This window comes from Exophiala spinifera (genome assembly GCF_000836115.1).
Source record: "Exophiala spinifera strain CBS 89968 unplaced genomic scaffold supercont1.5, whole genome shotgun sequence".
Taxonomy (NCBI): domain Eukaryota; kingdom Fungi; phylum Ascomycota; class Eurotiomycetes; order Chaetothyriales; family Herpotrichiellaceae; genus Exophiala; species Exophiala spinifera.
In genome coordinates, this window is record NW_015622517.1 from 857759 (window position 1) to 873521 (window position 15763).

The 15763-nt window shown below is 53.5% G+C and overlaps 5 protein-coding genes across 5 annotated transcripts; 2 read left to right on the forward strand and 3 right to left on the reverse strand.

Annotated features, from left to right (window-relative positions):
* Nucleotides 1–487: 487 nt before the first annotated feature.
* Nucleotides 488–2669, forward strand: PV08_06897 (uncharacterized protein; the record flags this gene model as incomplete). Its single annotated transcript, XM_016381230.1, has 7 exons — nt 488–567; nt 674–721; nt 811–886; nt 964–974; nt 1097–1195; nt 1332–1541; nt 1679–2669. 7 exons carry the CDS (start codon nt 488–490, stop codon nt 2667–2669), a joined length of 1515 nt encoding a protein of 504 aa, XP_016234332.1.
* A 578-nt stretch (nt 2670–3247) lies between these two features.
* Nucleotides 3248–6397, reverse strand: PV08_06898 (uncharacterized protein; the record flags this gene model as incomplete). The annotated part of the gene is made up of 1 exon (XM_016381231.1): nt 3248–6397. The coding sequence occupies one exon, from the start codon at nt 6395–6397 to the stop codon at nt 3248–3250; it is 3150 nt and encodes a 1049-aa protein (XP_016234333.1).
* Nucleotides 6398–7309: 912 nt separating this feature from the next.
* Nucleotides 7310–8245, reverse strand: PV08_06899 (uncharacterized protein; the record flags this gene model as incomplete). Its single annotated transcript, XM_016381232.1, has 1 exon — nt 7310–8245. One exon carries the CDS (start codon nt 8243–8245, stop codon nt 7310–7312), a length of 936 nt encoding a protein of 311 aa, XP_016234334.1.
* A 1999-nt stretch (nt 8246–10244) lies between these two features.
* PV08_06900 (uncharacterized protein) lies at nt 10245–12953 on the reverse strand (the record flags this gene model as incomplete). Its single annotated transcript, XM_016381233.1, has 3 exons — nt 10245–10924; nt 10975–12661; nt 12717–12953. The coding sequence occupies 3 exons, from the start codon at nt 12951–12953 to the stop codon at nt 10245–10247; spliced, it is 2604 nt and encodes an 867-aa protein (XP_016234335.1).
* A 1378-nt stretch (nt 12954–14331) lies between these two features.
* Nucleotides 14332–15375, forward strand: PV08_06901 (uncharacterized protein; the record flags this gene model as incomplete). Its single annotated transcript, XM_016381234.1, has 1 exon — nt 14332–15375. One exon carries the CDS (start codon nt 14332–14334, stop codon nt 15373–15375), a length of 1044 nt encoding a protein of 347 aa, XP_016234336.1.
* Between the last annotated feature and the right edge of the window lie 388 nt (nt 15376–15763).

The following is a 15763-nucleotide window of genomic DNA, read 5'->3' on the forward strand; positions in this document are numbered from 1 at the left end:
GTTTGGAGTGCCTATATATACCCCCTTTGGCACCCGTTTTGACAAGGTGCATGTCTGGTGCATGCACGTCGTTGGGACAAAATATGCCCTCGAGGTTAGATACCGTACAAGTACAAGTATAAGTATGTTTGCACTTTGAGCAGTCCGAGTGCAGTACACAGGGAGAGTATTACTACCTTTATGGTGTTGATCCGGGAATAAAGATCCTCCGATCCAGGCAGGACTGTGTCATTTGAAATATTCCATTCGCTCATCTAGTCTACTACCTACATGCATATGTGCGTATTGTAGGCTTTATACACAACTACGACTGCCTCCGTTGGATACCTGTATTCTTGTTGTTAAGGTCTTCCTGATAACCATCGATGCATCTTTTGCCATGAAGCCAGCCATTTAAATCATGGTTCTCACAGCGCCAGCCTTCCGAGCACGTTTCCACATGTCCGCGGTAACCTCATTGACACCAACGAAGTGACTACTTCTCACGATGCCTGCTCCAGATGACATCTACAGGCGTGATGTCGACTTTACCGCCCTGGCACTGCAGTATCCCGACTTTGCGAAAAGGTACATGGTCCTCCTTCGTGCCGAGATGGATCTCCAGCCTCTTCTTCTCCGTTCCGTCTCCAACAGGGCTCAAAGACTGACATTGCCCGCCCCTGGGACGACACAGGCTAAAGTTCAACCGTCAATTGGACTTCTCGGACCCCGAAAGCGTGAGGTATGAGAAAGGACAACAGGCACTGAGCTGGAGGCGGCGACCCGGCTCCTTGGAGTGCGAACTACGGCACTGACCTTGTTTTCTCCAAGGCAACTCACCAAGGCTCTTCTACACCGCGACTTCAACCTTGTCATCGACTTGCCAGAAGACAGACTTTGCCCTCCTGTGCGTATTAATACCGGTTGACTCCTGTTCCCCCTTCTCGGGGGGTTTGCATTCTTGCTCTGACTGCTCTAAAATAGGTTCCGAACCGGTACGCTGAAATGCCCTGTCCCTCTGTGGTTTTCTTTTTTTTTTCCCCAATCAGAAGAATCTGAATGCGATTCATGTCACTTGCAAGGGATGTTCATTGCGTACTAACGTGCCGAGAAATAGCTTCAACTACATCCTTTTCATCCAGCGTCTTCTCGACACCACATCCCCAGACTTCCATGAAGGGTTCGACCCCGATCGACAGGTGATCGGACTTGACATGTACGTACAGCGCAGCGCAGCGCAGTATTATAATCCCGGCTAAATCTAAAGTCTACGGTGGCCACCTTTCTGAAGAGTTGCTTGTTCCATTGAAAATCACAGACTAACACGTAACCTTTGTATGAACTGTGCTCAGAGGTACAGGATCGTCAGCGATATATCCCCTTCTCGCGTGCCGGCAACGGCCGAGATGGCTCTTTCTGTTCACCGAGATCGACGGCAAGAATCAAAGATATGCATTGAAGAACACTGCGACAAATAATCTCCAGACCCGTATCAAGCAGCTCGACACGGACGCGAGCGGCGACCAATTGATCCCGAGCACTGAGATTGAGAGATTTGATCGGTACGTTTTGTCGATTTCGTTTGGCTTTTTCATTTTTCCTTTGTCGTCTTGTAATTGCAAAAGCACAAAGAAGCTTTCCTCTATGCGGACGCACGACGTAGTAAGTAATTCCTGATACGTGTTGATCAAGAACTCAGCATCGACATTCTCATGACGAACCCACCCTTTTACGAATCGGAGTCCTCGATGCTCGAATCTGCACGCTCGAAATCCCGCCCCGCGAACTCAAGCTGCACCGGAGCCCCCGTCGAGATGATCACGCCCGGTGGCGAAGTCGCGTTCGTGGCCAGGTTGGTCGATGAATCGAAACGGCCCGCGAGCCGATCACGCATCCAATGGTCCAGCGCCATGCTGGGGAAACTGTCCAGTGTCGGCTGCATCGTCGACCACTTGCGCGGCCAGGGGTGCACGAACTACGCCGTCACCGAGTTCGTCCAGGGCCAGAAGACGAGGAGGTGGTGCGTGGCTTGGAGTTGGCTCGGTTTGAGACCGAGCAATGCCGTAGCGAGAGGTGTTGGTGGCGGTGGTTTCGGCGCCGGCGGCGGCAGCGGGGTCGAGAAGAAGTACCTGCCACCTCCGACGGAAATGCTGGTCGATCTTCCTGGAGGTGACCTCGTCGGGGCCGAGACGAGGATGATCGCCGAGATTGGAAAACTGGACGTCTTGTGGAAATACAGCCCAGCGAGACGCGTCGGTATCTTGATGAGTAGAGAGGGTGATGTCTGGAGTCGGAAAGCCAGACGGAAGAAACTACTAAAAGATCGGGATCAGGAGATGAAAGATACGACATGTACGCCAGGAGATCCAGATGAGGATGACGACGACTACGACGACGACGAAGAACCTGAACCGGCCCTCGTCGTGAGACTGTGTCTATCATCATCAATGTCGTCGTCGTCGTCATCATTATCATCATCATCATCATCATCGGGGTCTGGACTTGGCTCAACAACTACTACATCGACTAGTCAGAGTACACGTACTGCAGGTACGAATACGACTGCGACGACTGCCGCTGTCCGTCAGAATAGTACGAGTCTTCACATTCGGCACCTACAGGGTTCGGATTCGGTCTTGTTCGAGAGTTTCTGTGGCTGGGTGAAGAGGAAGCTACTGAACGGATCCTGATGTCGAAGCACGGCTCGTACGTCGTCGGTCTCATGATTAGCAAAGAAGCGTCAACGATACGAGTCGAGTAGTCGGGCAGGTAGTCGGGCAGTTGGCCAGAAAAATTATTCTACAATGAACCTCGAGTGTGTGTGCTGGAAGTTTTTGGCCTCAGGAGCCTGATCAGTACAGTATGACTTAACTTACTTCCTGCGTGACTTCGTGTACTCGGGAATTCTCAACAGGTCAAGCCAGTCAAGCCGGCCTGCATACAATATACATATATGGGAGATCGGTAGTGGTAGTGGCGGCTTGTGCATACATGCACATTCGGTCCCCACCGGTCAAGGTAGTCAAGGTATCTGTGATAGTGGAGAGTGATATGATATGGTCAAGGTAGAGTGCCCCGTATGGCAGTTTTGGGAATTATCTCATCGCCTCATTTTGTCATGTATTGCCTCAGGTCAATATTGATTGGTACCTTTCGAAACGTTGTTCCTCTGTGTCAGTTTTTGTCAGTTTTTGTACGTAAAAGTTGTGTTCGTTCGATCGATCGTTCGTCTGTATGTACATTTTTTGCTCTCTTTCTCACACCTCCCCTACGAAACCACCTCCTCACTCAGCCTCCCCCAGCCTCTACTCCCTTCTCGGGCCTTGGCTCGCCCGAGGACCTTTCTCACCGCGCTGCGCGCCTTGAACTTCCACCTCGGCTCGACTTGTCCTCCTGTCCTCTCGCGCTCGAGCGGTCCGAGATCCCTGTACTTCCCGACCATCCAGAGCGTCTTGTCGACGACGGCGTCCCACGCGCGGTCGGGGACGTCGTCGAACTCCTCGCTGAGCGACACGCCCGTCAGGAACGAGCGCCACGACTTTTCCGCGTAGAGGAGCGCCTGAGAAGGTCGCCCTCTCCAGACGGACGCGTCGCACAAGATCTCGTACAGCGCGGGAGAGGCGGTGGCCAAGGGTGCGACGTGCGTGTCGAGAAGTCCCAGAAAGGAGCGGGCTAGGTACGGTAGTTTCGTCGTTGTGGCGTCGCCGTGTCCGTCGCCCTTGTCACCCCCCTTGGTCGCATCCGCACCTACCCCTGCCCCTGCTTCTGCCCCCAAACCCCCACCTACAGTAGCACCAGTGCCTGGCTCGTCCGCTGCCACTGCATTCTCTTCGTCGTCTTTGATCGTACCGCCATCACCACCGTCAGAAGTGCTCGGATACGAAAAACTCTGTGTGATAAAGTTCGTTAGGACCCTGAGAATCTTCAAGTCGACGGCTCCTTCACCCTCCTTCTTCCCTCTGAGGTCGACCACGCGCCCCATGGCCTGGATGATTTCAGCCCAAGGCGTCCCTGCGCTGGGTGGGATCTTGGCTGCCACGGTGAGGTAGTTGTCCCAGATCCTGGCGTCGTCGCGCTTGAGTGTCGCGGCGCGGCGGAGGGCTCGGAGTGCTTCGCGGACATGTATGTACTGGTCGACTTTCCCCGTGGGGGCATTATCGCCGCTTCTTCTGCCCTCAGCAGCCCGAACGTCTCCCTCTTCCTCCTTCTCTTCGTCATGGGCAGCTTCTCGCGTCTGCGGCGCCGTGTCGTCTGTGCCGTTACTCTGCTGCTGCTGCTGCTGTTCAGCTGGTAGTTTCAACAGTGCCAATCCGAGATTCGACCAACTCTCTGCATCGTCGTCCTCGAGCTGCACACACCGCGTGAAACTCTCGATTGCCCCCGGATAGTCCTGCAACTCAAGCTGGACACACCCCAAACTGAACCAGCTTGCACGATCCAGTCGGTTGAGAACCAAGGCGAGGGTATACGCCTCTTTTGCACTGGGGTAGTCTCCCTTCTTGACGAAGAAACGTGCAAGGGATCGCTGGGCGCGGGCGTACCTGTTTCCTGAAACCGTCCATGAGAGCTTGTAGTAGTCTGGATGCGACGTGACGTCTCCCAGGATGCAGAGTAATCTCGGTGCATCCGCGGGGGCCGGGGAGCGAAGCATCATGGCTTTGGAGTCCTCTTCGTCGAACCCATCAGACTCGGCCTTTTCGAAAAGCAAGTCCTTCAACAGGTTGATCGCTTCGCCTTCGCTATTGGTCGCCGCAAGACATAGTGCCACTTCGGCGTGCATCTGGAGACGTCTGTATATCTCCAGTGCGGTCTTGAGGCCGCCCAGGTGTGTCCAGCGGGCGGCGAGCTCGGCTTCGAGTTCCCATCGTAAGGGAGGCGAGAGCTGATAGACGTATTGGAGACGCTCAGCGACAGAGGCAGCCTCGGATGAAGAAGGTTTGGGGAAGAAGGTCGTCACCGCACCTGTGGTAGGCTCACCACCGGTGGAATCTATAGCTGCGGTTGTAGAGTCGTCGTTCGTGGTTTCGGGAGGCGCTGACGCTGTGGTCTCGGCAATAATCTGGTCGACGAGGGCTTGTAGTTGCAGCAGGCCTCTCTCGGTGGTGCGGGCACGGTAGCCTTCGATCCTGCTCCGAACGAGGAGGGCCTGTGTATACACTTGCCAATTTGAGGAGCCGCCATCCAGAACGCGCGTGGCATAAGGGAGCGTCTCTTCGCGTACGAGCCCGTCTTTAGGCGACGTGTTCGTTATGGAGCTTGCCGTGGCAAGGAGAATTATGCTGTCGAGTGGGTGGAGGGGCCTGGGATTAGATGGATCCAGAGAAGACAAGGATGGAGGTAAGGATGATTCGGTAGTGGTATGTGTCATCGTTTCTGGTAATATGGGTTGTGACGGACCAAAGGAGATCTTCTCGAGAAGAGTGTCGTCATTCAGAGGTACATCTGCAGGTTTGGTAGCCAGGGTAGTAGAGGAGGAGGGATCGGGCAGTTCTTGGTGCGGAGGGATAGAAGGAGTGGCCGAAGCCTTGTCGCCTGAGGACTCTGTCTGTGCGCTTTGGGATCTCGACACGCCCTCGTTTACAGAACCTCTTTTTTCACCTGGACGCCTCGAGCCGTTCTCCTCTGGGGGCTCGACGTCTCTGCTCTTTGCAAGGACCACAAGCTGACTTGTTTCTTGGTTCTGAAACTTTGTTCTTTTTCCAAGCGCTCCGGTGAGGACAAATTGAAAGTTTCGTATCGTTGCGGCTCTTGCAAGGTCACTTCGAGCAAGGGCATCATCCCCGTAGTATGTCCGTGCCACCGCCCGCTCGATAAGGAAATGAACAAAATGCTCTTCGCTGGATGCGGCCTGGCTCACAAGTCTGGAAGAAAGTTGTTGCTCCAGAATCTCCGTGTCTGCATAGATTTCGTCTCGGAGCGTGGGAGACTCTTCTGGCAGAAGCTTCTGATGCCAGAAGTTGACTCTCGCGCGGGCTCGTCGGCCGTTGAAACCTGCTTCGGCGAGGATCGGATTCGACAGAATCACCTTGGCCAGCCAGAAAAGTTGGATATGTGGTGTCAGGGGATACGGGCGGCTGCCGTCCACAGACAGACTCTGGAAGAGCTCTTCCTGTAGACTCTTCAAGGTCTCGTCTCTGTACGATTCGGGGAAGATAACTTCTTCCGTGTTAAAGTCCAAGGGAGGTCCTGTAACGTTGGCTTGGAGAAATGCTTCGAGAGCGGTATATCCAATCTTTATAAACGAGATATGATTCGTTGCATCGTTGAGAAGGAACTTGAGTCTTGATGTGACTCCCGAGATGAATGGTGTCTTTTCAGCGTGCACTGCATCGAAACCAAGTAGCTTGCGAGTCAATTGGTCATGCAGAATCTCCAGAAATGATACACCCATCTTGGGGTATGGAAACAAGTAGTCCATGGCTGCAGTGTGATGGGTGTAGCACTGCGGTCGTTCAAGCTTACGCAGTAGACAACCGCCTAGCGTCAATCTCGTAACTAGCAATCGATGTTGGTGTTGCGTGTGAGTCTGTGCGTTGGAGATGGGTAGAGTGACGTTCGAGAGCTTCGTCTACCAACGGACCAGCCTTTCAGACGAATCCCTCTGATTCTTCCCCGGGCCTCTCAACGAAACAAGGCGCTTTTTCCGATTGACAGATGAAGTCCTGCGAGCCTCAGATATCAGCTGAACGGAATCCCTGATGCCCAATGAGACGAAAGGCTTTTGTATAAGAAAATCCCGCTTGTAGCCCAGATGTACGCCGAAGGGATTTTTTTACTTCCCCGAACGACACAACGAAATGGGTATCACTGCATTTTGAACCCTCCAAACCCCAACAGAAATCAAGAAAGTCATTAATCCGTAAATGCGATATGAGAACAATCAAGACGTGCGTGGTATGGGGGGCACGTTTAACGAAGAATCAAGAGTCGAAAAAAAGTTGGTGCAGATAAATTGGGGAAAAGTCAGTCACGTGTCTTTCGTTCTCTATATAAGGTAATTTATCACTGGCGTGCGGCATGTACTCGTAGCCTTCTAGGTACGGGAGCAGTTTTCAATCCATCTCATCATAGCTCGTTCTGTCGCCTCGCGGCCAGAACACCATTGCAATGCCGCTTATTGATACACAGAATCCATAATCGCCTCAAGACCACACACCTATACACACGCAAACTTCAATCAGCTTCTTAAATGAGGGTATCTTACAAAATATGTCCCGCAGAAAAAATCGCCGCCAACACCGCCTCAGAAAATTCAGGCTCTCGTACGGATCAGATATGCTCGTTCTTGTCCAAGGGTTGAAAATTTAACTGAAGAAATCCAGAAAATATCTTATATCCGCTTCCCTGTCCTGCCGGCTTGCGCTGCTTTTCTCTTGCGGTACGCATCTCGGTACCTAATGCGCCCGAGCGTGCCCAATCCGTAGGCGATGAAAAACAGGACAGTCCATACCATGGTGACGATGAATCCGATAGGAAAGATGCCCCAGTGGGTGCCTGGTAGGACAAAAGGTTTCGCGACAGAAATGGCCTTCTTTGCGACAGCAGCGGTGACCAAATCGGGTTTGAACTCGCCGCTGAATTGGCCTGTGACGAACCAGGCGCCGTCGTTTGCCGTGATGTTCCCGCTGATGATCTTCTGGTCGGCATCGACGGCGTTCAGTTTGATGTCGGGCCACATGAGGGACATGATCTGCGTGTCGTTCAACTTATTCAGGTCCAGGGTAGAGTCGAAATTGCCAACGAGTGAATATTGCTGAATCTCTGGCATGTTCGCTGCTCGTCCCTCAAGAGACCTCCTTGTCCGCCTCAGGCTCGTCAACGGCTGAAATGTCGTGCTCGAGGGATAGACGAGTCCAATCTGGAGGTCGCTGGCCTGGAGGCCAGCAAAGGCACCAGAGGTATTGAACATCTGGTACAATCTAAGATCTGCTTCAAAGTTTTTGTTTTTCGCATCGTAGGAAAGGATGTTGTAGCATGCCCCGAAACCAGCCGGGTTATCGACCTTGGTGATCTTGCTCAGCGCATCGGTGCAGGCCGTCGCAATTGTTGCGTTCGTCATGTTGGTCGGTGCCGCAACGTTGATGACCGAGCCGGATTTTTGTGGTTCAGGTGCTCGGCGCAGAAGCTTTGCTACGTCCCTCTCGAGGTCGTCCATATAAATCCTCCTCCGCAGCGCATTGGGAAGATGCGCGATGGCTTTGGCCGAGGTGATGTCCGCCTGAGCGATCACCATCAAGGCAGATGCAATGACGCTGGTCAAATGCATGATTTAATTTCACGATCGAATTGAACCGAGAGGTTGGGAAGAGGATGATCGTTGTGGTTTTGTTCTACGCAGGTCGTCGAGACCGGTGAACAGACCAAGCACAGCTGGGTCTGAAGAAAAGGAATGTAGGCACGGCCAGCGATCGCCCCGAATGAATGTATTGAGCTCACCGGGAGAGAAAGGTGAGTGTGCAGTTTGAGAGGGGGTCAAAGAGAGAAATGGCCTGTGCAAAAGAGAATGTGGTCTGAGTGTTACGAGTCTCGTGGTCGAGACAGAGGGGCTGGGAAGGATATAAAACACCTACTGTAGGGGAACAGCTCCATCCCAGGGAGGGTCTGTGGATTGACAAGGTCTCGCTCTGTTCGAGTGTCCGCACAGTCGGCCAACCCAGACGTCGGGAGACGTGCTGTGATCGATCTCGGACTCGACATAGGACCCCATGGCCAGTGGGGATAGCATGAAACAGGGAACGCAGGCCACAAGCACCTCGTCTGCAGTGCAAAAAGTCTCGCGAGGCTCCAGTGTCGTCTTGGAAAGCGTCGCAGACGGACTGACATGGACAAGAACGAAGTGAGGGGGAGCGAATCGCTGGGCCGCGGCCAGGGAGGTGGGCCAGGAGCCAGACCAGACAGGGGCTGAGATATCCAGTATTATGTACGCACTGTACTCCCCTAGTGTTGTCGGACAGGGCACTATCGTAATAGGCTCGCGATCAACCAAAGACATGTAGTGAGCAGACTCAGTAGTACTAAGTCTGTTGTGAAGGGCCGGCCAGCACAGCCAGCTACTGGACACGTAGAGCCGCCTCTAGACGCTTGATTGATGTCGTGTGAGGGTGATGAAGCAGTGCCGTGCGGTCGGAGGCGTTGGGTTTCCTCAGGACGATTCCGTATACGAGACTCGCACGCCACCTCAGGTGGGTGATGAATTGATCAGGGAGAAGGGGGCTCCATTCCACCTACTGAACGCCACCTACGAAGACACCCCCGACTGGCACAATTCGCACTGGAAGCTGGAATGATGGCGTGCATGACGGTTGAGGCAGGGGTCCAGGGTGAAGTCGGATTCGTCGTTCCATTGGGTCTCTCTCCTGTCTTTGCTGAGTTACTCGGCCGTCACTGGTTCGAGGCGTTGCAAGGGAGGAGAAAAGGGGGCGTCTAGTGCGCATTGTGGTGTATCTCCGTGTATCCGCCTATCGCTCCATCTCCGCGACGCGCTTGTCAGGGCTTGAAACCAGCCGCGACTTTAAGTCAGGAATCAATTGGCCTTGAACGACTCGCCAGGAACCGCCCATAACAGATCCATCTTGGGTGTGAAACAAACCAGCGTCGACGAGATCCAATGGCATGTCCGTACGAGCGTTGTCTACGAGTACTGGAAAATTCACCGCCATACAACTACCATTTCTGTCTTGTCATCTTTTGCTCTGGGCACGTCAATGAGGCTCGTTCTAAATTTACCGTAGGCATTGTGCACTGGCAACTGACTGCGAGGCTGGGATGTCCATGCACGCGCTTTGATACCGATGGCTGGTGAGGCCGTGCATACCACTCCCTCACTCCACGGGTTAAACTCTCGACTGCACCTACGTAACACTCGTACACACAGACCGCGACAGTTCATCGGGATCGGAGCACGACAGACCGACGACTCACACTACGAGCAACCTACAGTACGTACTGTATGTGCCGCCGAAGGTGTTCAGTTGCGTAACCTGCAATTAAGATTGGTAGCTCGATGGAGACACGGGCTATGTAACTTGTGCGCTTGGTACTAAAAGCCAGTGCTCTAAGCGGCTGGCATGCATGCACTCCGTATCTCGATTCTCATCCTGGCATCGGTCAAAATGTCTGCCAGTAGTGGGCTTCCTATCCAAGTGGATAGGCAAATTGTGCACATACAATACAATATGGTACAGACTACCACTGCTCGCACACTCGAGCGAGCCAGCCGGTGGTACCCTGGAGGTCATCTTCTTCAAAAGGCATCATCTCGTCCGTCAATTTGCTGATCCTTGCACCAATCGAAGGAAATCTCTCACTCGTCCGAGTTGCGAATCGTTGCCCATCTCTTTTTGTTCACTAACGACCGCTTGCACGAGGTGGTCCAACAAGCCGTCCACTTTGTCCTCGTCTTGGCCAATGCACAGACTGACAATCTTCTTGTATCGCTCTTCCAACTCACCACTGCGAGCCTTGAGAGTTTTGGCCATTTGCTCGAGTTGTTGATTGTGTCGTTGATACACCTTTGCTCGTCCAGATAGCACCTCCGCGCGTTCGAGGCACCCCAGGAAATTAGCTTGCTCCTGTGTCAGGGCCATAGTGCTAGGGTCGGTTTCGCCATCTGCAAACAGTTGTGCGACCATTGGAAGCTGGCCATCTAGGTCCAGGCCTTTATCCGCTTCGCCGATCACCACGTTCTCTTGTATCGCGGTTGGCGGGTCAGTTTCACTCAACTCTGCTCGCAGTTTCGCAGTTGCTTGACGCAAATTGTTGATTCTTTGCTCCAGATCCTCCTTTTCGCGAACCTTACTTCGTGCTTCTTCGAGACGTCGTCGCTCCTCTGCCAATGACGTGCCCGACTCTTTCAAAGCGGCATTCGTCTTGTCAAGGATCTCCTTCTTCTCCTTCATCTCTGACGTGAAGTCGGCCTCTGATTGGGACAAGATCTCCCGAATTGCTGCCACTGGTTAGCCTCGACGTTTCAATACATAAAGGCGGAGTACGTACAAGACATGAGTCCTTCTTGAGCATCTTCGAAGGACTTCTGAGGCGGACCATTTGCCGCAGAGGGTTGTTCAAACATTGTCATGGTCTGGTCCAATGTCTGATTGTTGACGTGGCCACCAACGACGCCGAAGTCCATTGGACTAAGTCCTCCGCGGTTTTGAATGTGAGGGTCTGCACCAACTTCAATCAGTTGCTCAATGATAGTCGTGGTATTTGTCCGAGCCGCCAGATTCAGAGCCGTATCACCTGCCTTATCTTGTGCGTTTACGATTTCAGACATGAATCTGTTCAGTGTCATTTTATTGTCGTGATTCATTCCATTCATGGACTCGAATGACAATGATTGTGAAGCCCCCTGTTTGACAACGTATTCGAGCAACGACTCGAGATAGTACTTGCCAACGGCAGCTCGACCCTTCATGGCCGACGACACAGCAATGTGGTGCAGTATTGTCCGACCTCGGCCATCCCTAACTTCGATACTAGGTCCGAGGAGTTCTAGAAGCTCCGGGAAGCTGCTGGTATCCAGGTTATTTCGTGCAGAACAAGCAGCAATCAAAGCGGTCTCGCCGCCACTGTTTGTACGCCTCATATTGAAACCCTTTTCCAGTAACTTTCGTACCAGAGGTATTCGTGCCAATGTTGCCGCCCAGTGCAATACAGTATTACACGAGCCATCGATTGGAAACTCAAATTCCTCACCACTGAGCCGCAGGAATGCAGGGTGGTCATCGAAATCCGTACGCTTTGAGTCAAGGAAGAGATCTAGTAGAAGCTCCCTCTTTTCTTCGTCGATCCGTCCAGTAGGATGTGGAAGAGGCTCCAGTCCGTACGACAGAGGGTCAGGTGCAATGAAGGACTGGCTTGGTTGTGAAAAGAAGGACGCATTGGGTTCGGTTGAAGTGCCGTCGACTAGTGACATGTCGAGCGAAGCATCATAGGGGCCTGCGAGAAATGATGATTGAGGTGATGGTCGAATACGTTTACGCGGTGGTTCTTGGGCATCTGGAGCGGGAAAGTCTGCAAAGCTCGCACTTTGGCTCATGATGGCCCCGTTGGTACCAAAACTGTCTTGAGAAGTCATGCTTGGCATACTCTGCTGGCTTGCCTGGCCGTACAGTCCGTCAGTCCCGTAAGTGAATGCCTGCGACTGAGATTGGCGACGAGGACCAACAGACCGGCGGCCGTCCATGTGATTGGGCGAATCGAGACGCGTTCTGTTGAGAGCGTGAATTGCATTGGCAGCCGTGCTAGACATGTTCTTGAAAAAGGTGCCTCCTGATGTCTGCGACATCTGTCGTCCGTCGCCGCCATACATTCTCTTGCGTTGTGCCGCCATGGCTTGCTCCTTGGTCGGGGTCTCCATTCCGTGGCTCATACCGGGCATACCATCGGAAGTGATGTCGTATTCAAGAAGGGGAAGAAGGACTTGCTCTACACCATACTGCCGTGCGAATTCTCGGCCTCGCTGGTAATTCACCCAGGTACCTTGGTACTTGCCATACCCACCTTGTACCTTTTCATGGTCGCCGGTGATTTCTTTCTCGAGCACTTTGGTTCTCTTGCCCTTGTCGACTCCTGCAACCTTGAGAATTTGAGTGGCATTAAGCCAAGAATCCGCGCGGCGTCGCATGACAGCTATGCCATTCACCTCCATTTCGAAGACCGAGACATTTGAATACACAGCCTGAAGATTATCTGTCAACACATGGTTCTCCCCAACAAAAGCGATGCGCACTCACGGTGTAAATCTGCGGCTTGTTGCCATTGCCATAAAAGGCTTGCGGAGGATAAGCATTTTGATCTGCATACCCACCAAAGCTGTTGGGAGCGCCCATCATACCTCCATTCGCCATGGGATTACCGCCACTCATGTTATACACCATCTGCTGGTGCTGCTGGTGCTGCGATGCAGGCCTCGGCGGTGGTGGAGTCGGCGCAGGTGTGGAATTTACAGAGTGAGCTTCGGAGTAACCCATGGGAGGAGGGTGAGGGAAGGAAGCGTTCATGGAGCTGGAGTGGCCATGTTGAGGGAAAGAAGGAGGTGGTTGTGGATAAACTCCCTGTTGCAACCCTCCTGAAGCCATCATTGTTTTGCTTGAGACAGTCGATTGTCCTGCGGTCTGGAAAGTTATGTGTGTTGCTCTTTATTGGGACATATCGGGCGCAACTGCACTCGCGCTATCGGGGCTCGATTAAGGGGACACGGCAGAGGCAGCCCTCGCTTATCGCGACAAACAATCCGTTCTGATTGCGACTGCGACCAAAAAATTTCCTGTTCTTAACGTATGATGTTGAGGCTGAATGCTGTGTTCGCAATTCTGGAGGTCGCACTGGTCTCGACTGCGATAGGAACGGGAGAGGAAAGTGGCTTGTTCGGGACAGGGATTTGCTCAGGTGTTCATTTGTCGCCGGAAGAGTCAGTCAAGGCAGAGGATTATCCAAAAGACGCTGGCTTTGTTGAGGTGTCGTAATCAGCCAGGGAGGATACAATGCGACTGTCGCAACTTTGCTATCGCAATGAGATCTCGGCCTGAGCGTCGTTTGTTTAAGCCAGCAGACTGTCATTAATCACGTATTTCGGTAGCTAAACGCGTGAGAGCGTGAATGAGAGTGCGGCCGGGCAGCTTCCCCACTATTCACCTACTCACTCTCTCGAGACCGCGTCTTAGACAGGGCAGCGGTCTAGGGGCCGCTAAGGGGAACGTAGCGTCGCCTAAAATGCGCTGGGGCAGGTAAACCGGGGGCCTATCTACCACACGTCGCATCTCCATAAAGCACTCAATGCTCGACCGGAGATACTACGGAGCATCATTTAACCGCCATGACGTAGCTCACGCTCTCGATCAACACCACCGAGATATCTACTGTATCTTGATGGGCTAAACGCAGTCGACAGCGTTGCATCAGAAGTGCCTCTCTTCCAGTCAAGCAGTGAGCAAGATTCAGGTAACGTGAGCTCATCTCTGCCCACTGTCTCCGTCTCCTGGCAGAGTCGGATACGAGCCTCGTCCTCCACTGTGACGCAGCTTGTTGGAGACACCACATCAGATTACACAGCACTGCCATCTCATCATACATAATATCGCTCACTGACTGATGAACAAGACTGTCTGCATAACATCCCGTCGTACCTCGAACTGTCATCTTTATAATCTTCTGTCCTCTTTCTTTACACCGGGCGCATTAAACATTGTTCCCGTCACTTGCCCGATCATCTTTGCGCTTGTCGCCTCCTCCACTGCGGACAACAACCACGCGTTGTCAGGTATTCAAAGCCTGGAATCTTGCGCGGGCCTGACATACTTACGTGTACTCGCAACATCACTGTAGTTCTTCATTGTCCCCTGTTGCTGTATGGCTCCTCCAGACCTCAACTCCCTCCCACCTTCGAGATCCATGTCCTCCTCGCCGATGCAGTCACGAAACATGACGGCCTCCTCGCCGCCAAACCGCAACGACACGCCCTCTCCTCGAGCCTCATCGCTATCTCTAGCCACGGCTGCCATCACAAACGCAGCCAACGAGTCCTCCAGACGCTCCTCTGTGAGTGCCCGTGGCTCTCCCCGTCTAGGCCGTATGCCTTCCGACCGTCGCCGCTCCCAAGCCGCGCTGAATTTCAGCCTGAACCTCAATGACCCCGCGTTGCCCAGTCCAGGCGAACTCTCGAGCAGCGACCCTCGTCTCAGCTTCAGCCACAGCTATGCCTCCTCCGCCAGTCCTCAGACCATCGGCGGCCGCTCAGCCATAGCGACCGGCGACCCTCACCACCAGCGCCAGCCCAGCCTAGGCGAGATCCACAACGAACTCGAACAAGAGCAGGAAGCCCAAGTCAACCGCATGCTCCAGATGATTCGAGAGCAACAACTACAACTCGACGCCCTGCGCAGCGGCAGCAGCCAGAACACCACCGACTCGTCACACCCGTCTGCACAACCCGGTCCCGGTGGCCTGGCCGTTCTCGACGACGACCAAACCCCGGCCTCGGAACGCTCGATCTCGTTCCCCTCGGTCCACCCTGCTGTACCACAGCAACACACCCGACGCTTCTCCTCCCGCGGTCCTTCGAGCGCAAGCCGCTCGCCCGCACTACGCCCTCTGCCCAGCCAAGAAGCCAGCGGCGACTGGCCCTCGTCCCCCATCGAAGGCGGGAGGAGAGGTAGCTTCCGCGACGAAAGTGCCTTCTACCAAGCCGAGACGGCGATGCTGACACGAGAAAACCAACTACTCAGACAGCGCATACGAGAATTAGAGAAGCAGATTGCAGAGATGGAGATCCTCCCAGCAAACACTCCTGCCACGCCGAGTAATTTGGCCACGAGCCCGCCGATCGCCGCTCAACAGGAAGCATCTGTAGCGGCGGCGGTTGCGAGGATTACTGCGGAGCAAGACAAGACGTGACGCGACTTCTCTTGCTCGACGCTCGCCTGCCCGCTATGAAGACGTTTCTCTCCAGCCGAAGAATTCATACTGAATGCGAGTCGACGGACAAACGCCATATCAGAAGCTGCACTTCAGTCAATAGACATGATACCCTGTTACAGTTGCAGAACCTACGCCATCATCTGTACGAGCGTCTTTTTGCTACAATCCGACCTTCGATCTCCTCAGAGTGACACGCCCACCGTGATCTCGAGAACGCTGCCTCTACGCATGGGAGTTTCGCCCACTGTGAAGACCTGTGATCTGGAACCACTACTCTTATGAGATCTTTCCAACGATCTGACAGAGATGATTCCGAACCCTCACATTGTAGAGCGAACATTGGTCGGCCTGGGGCCAAACTCTC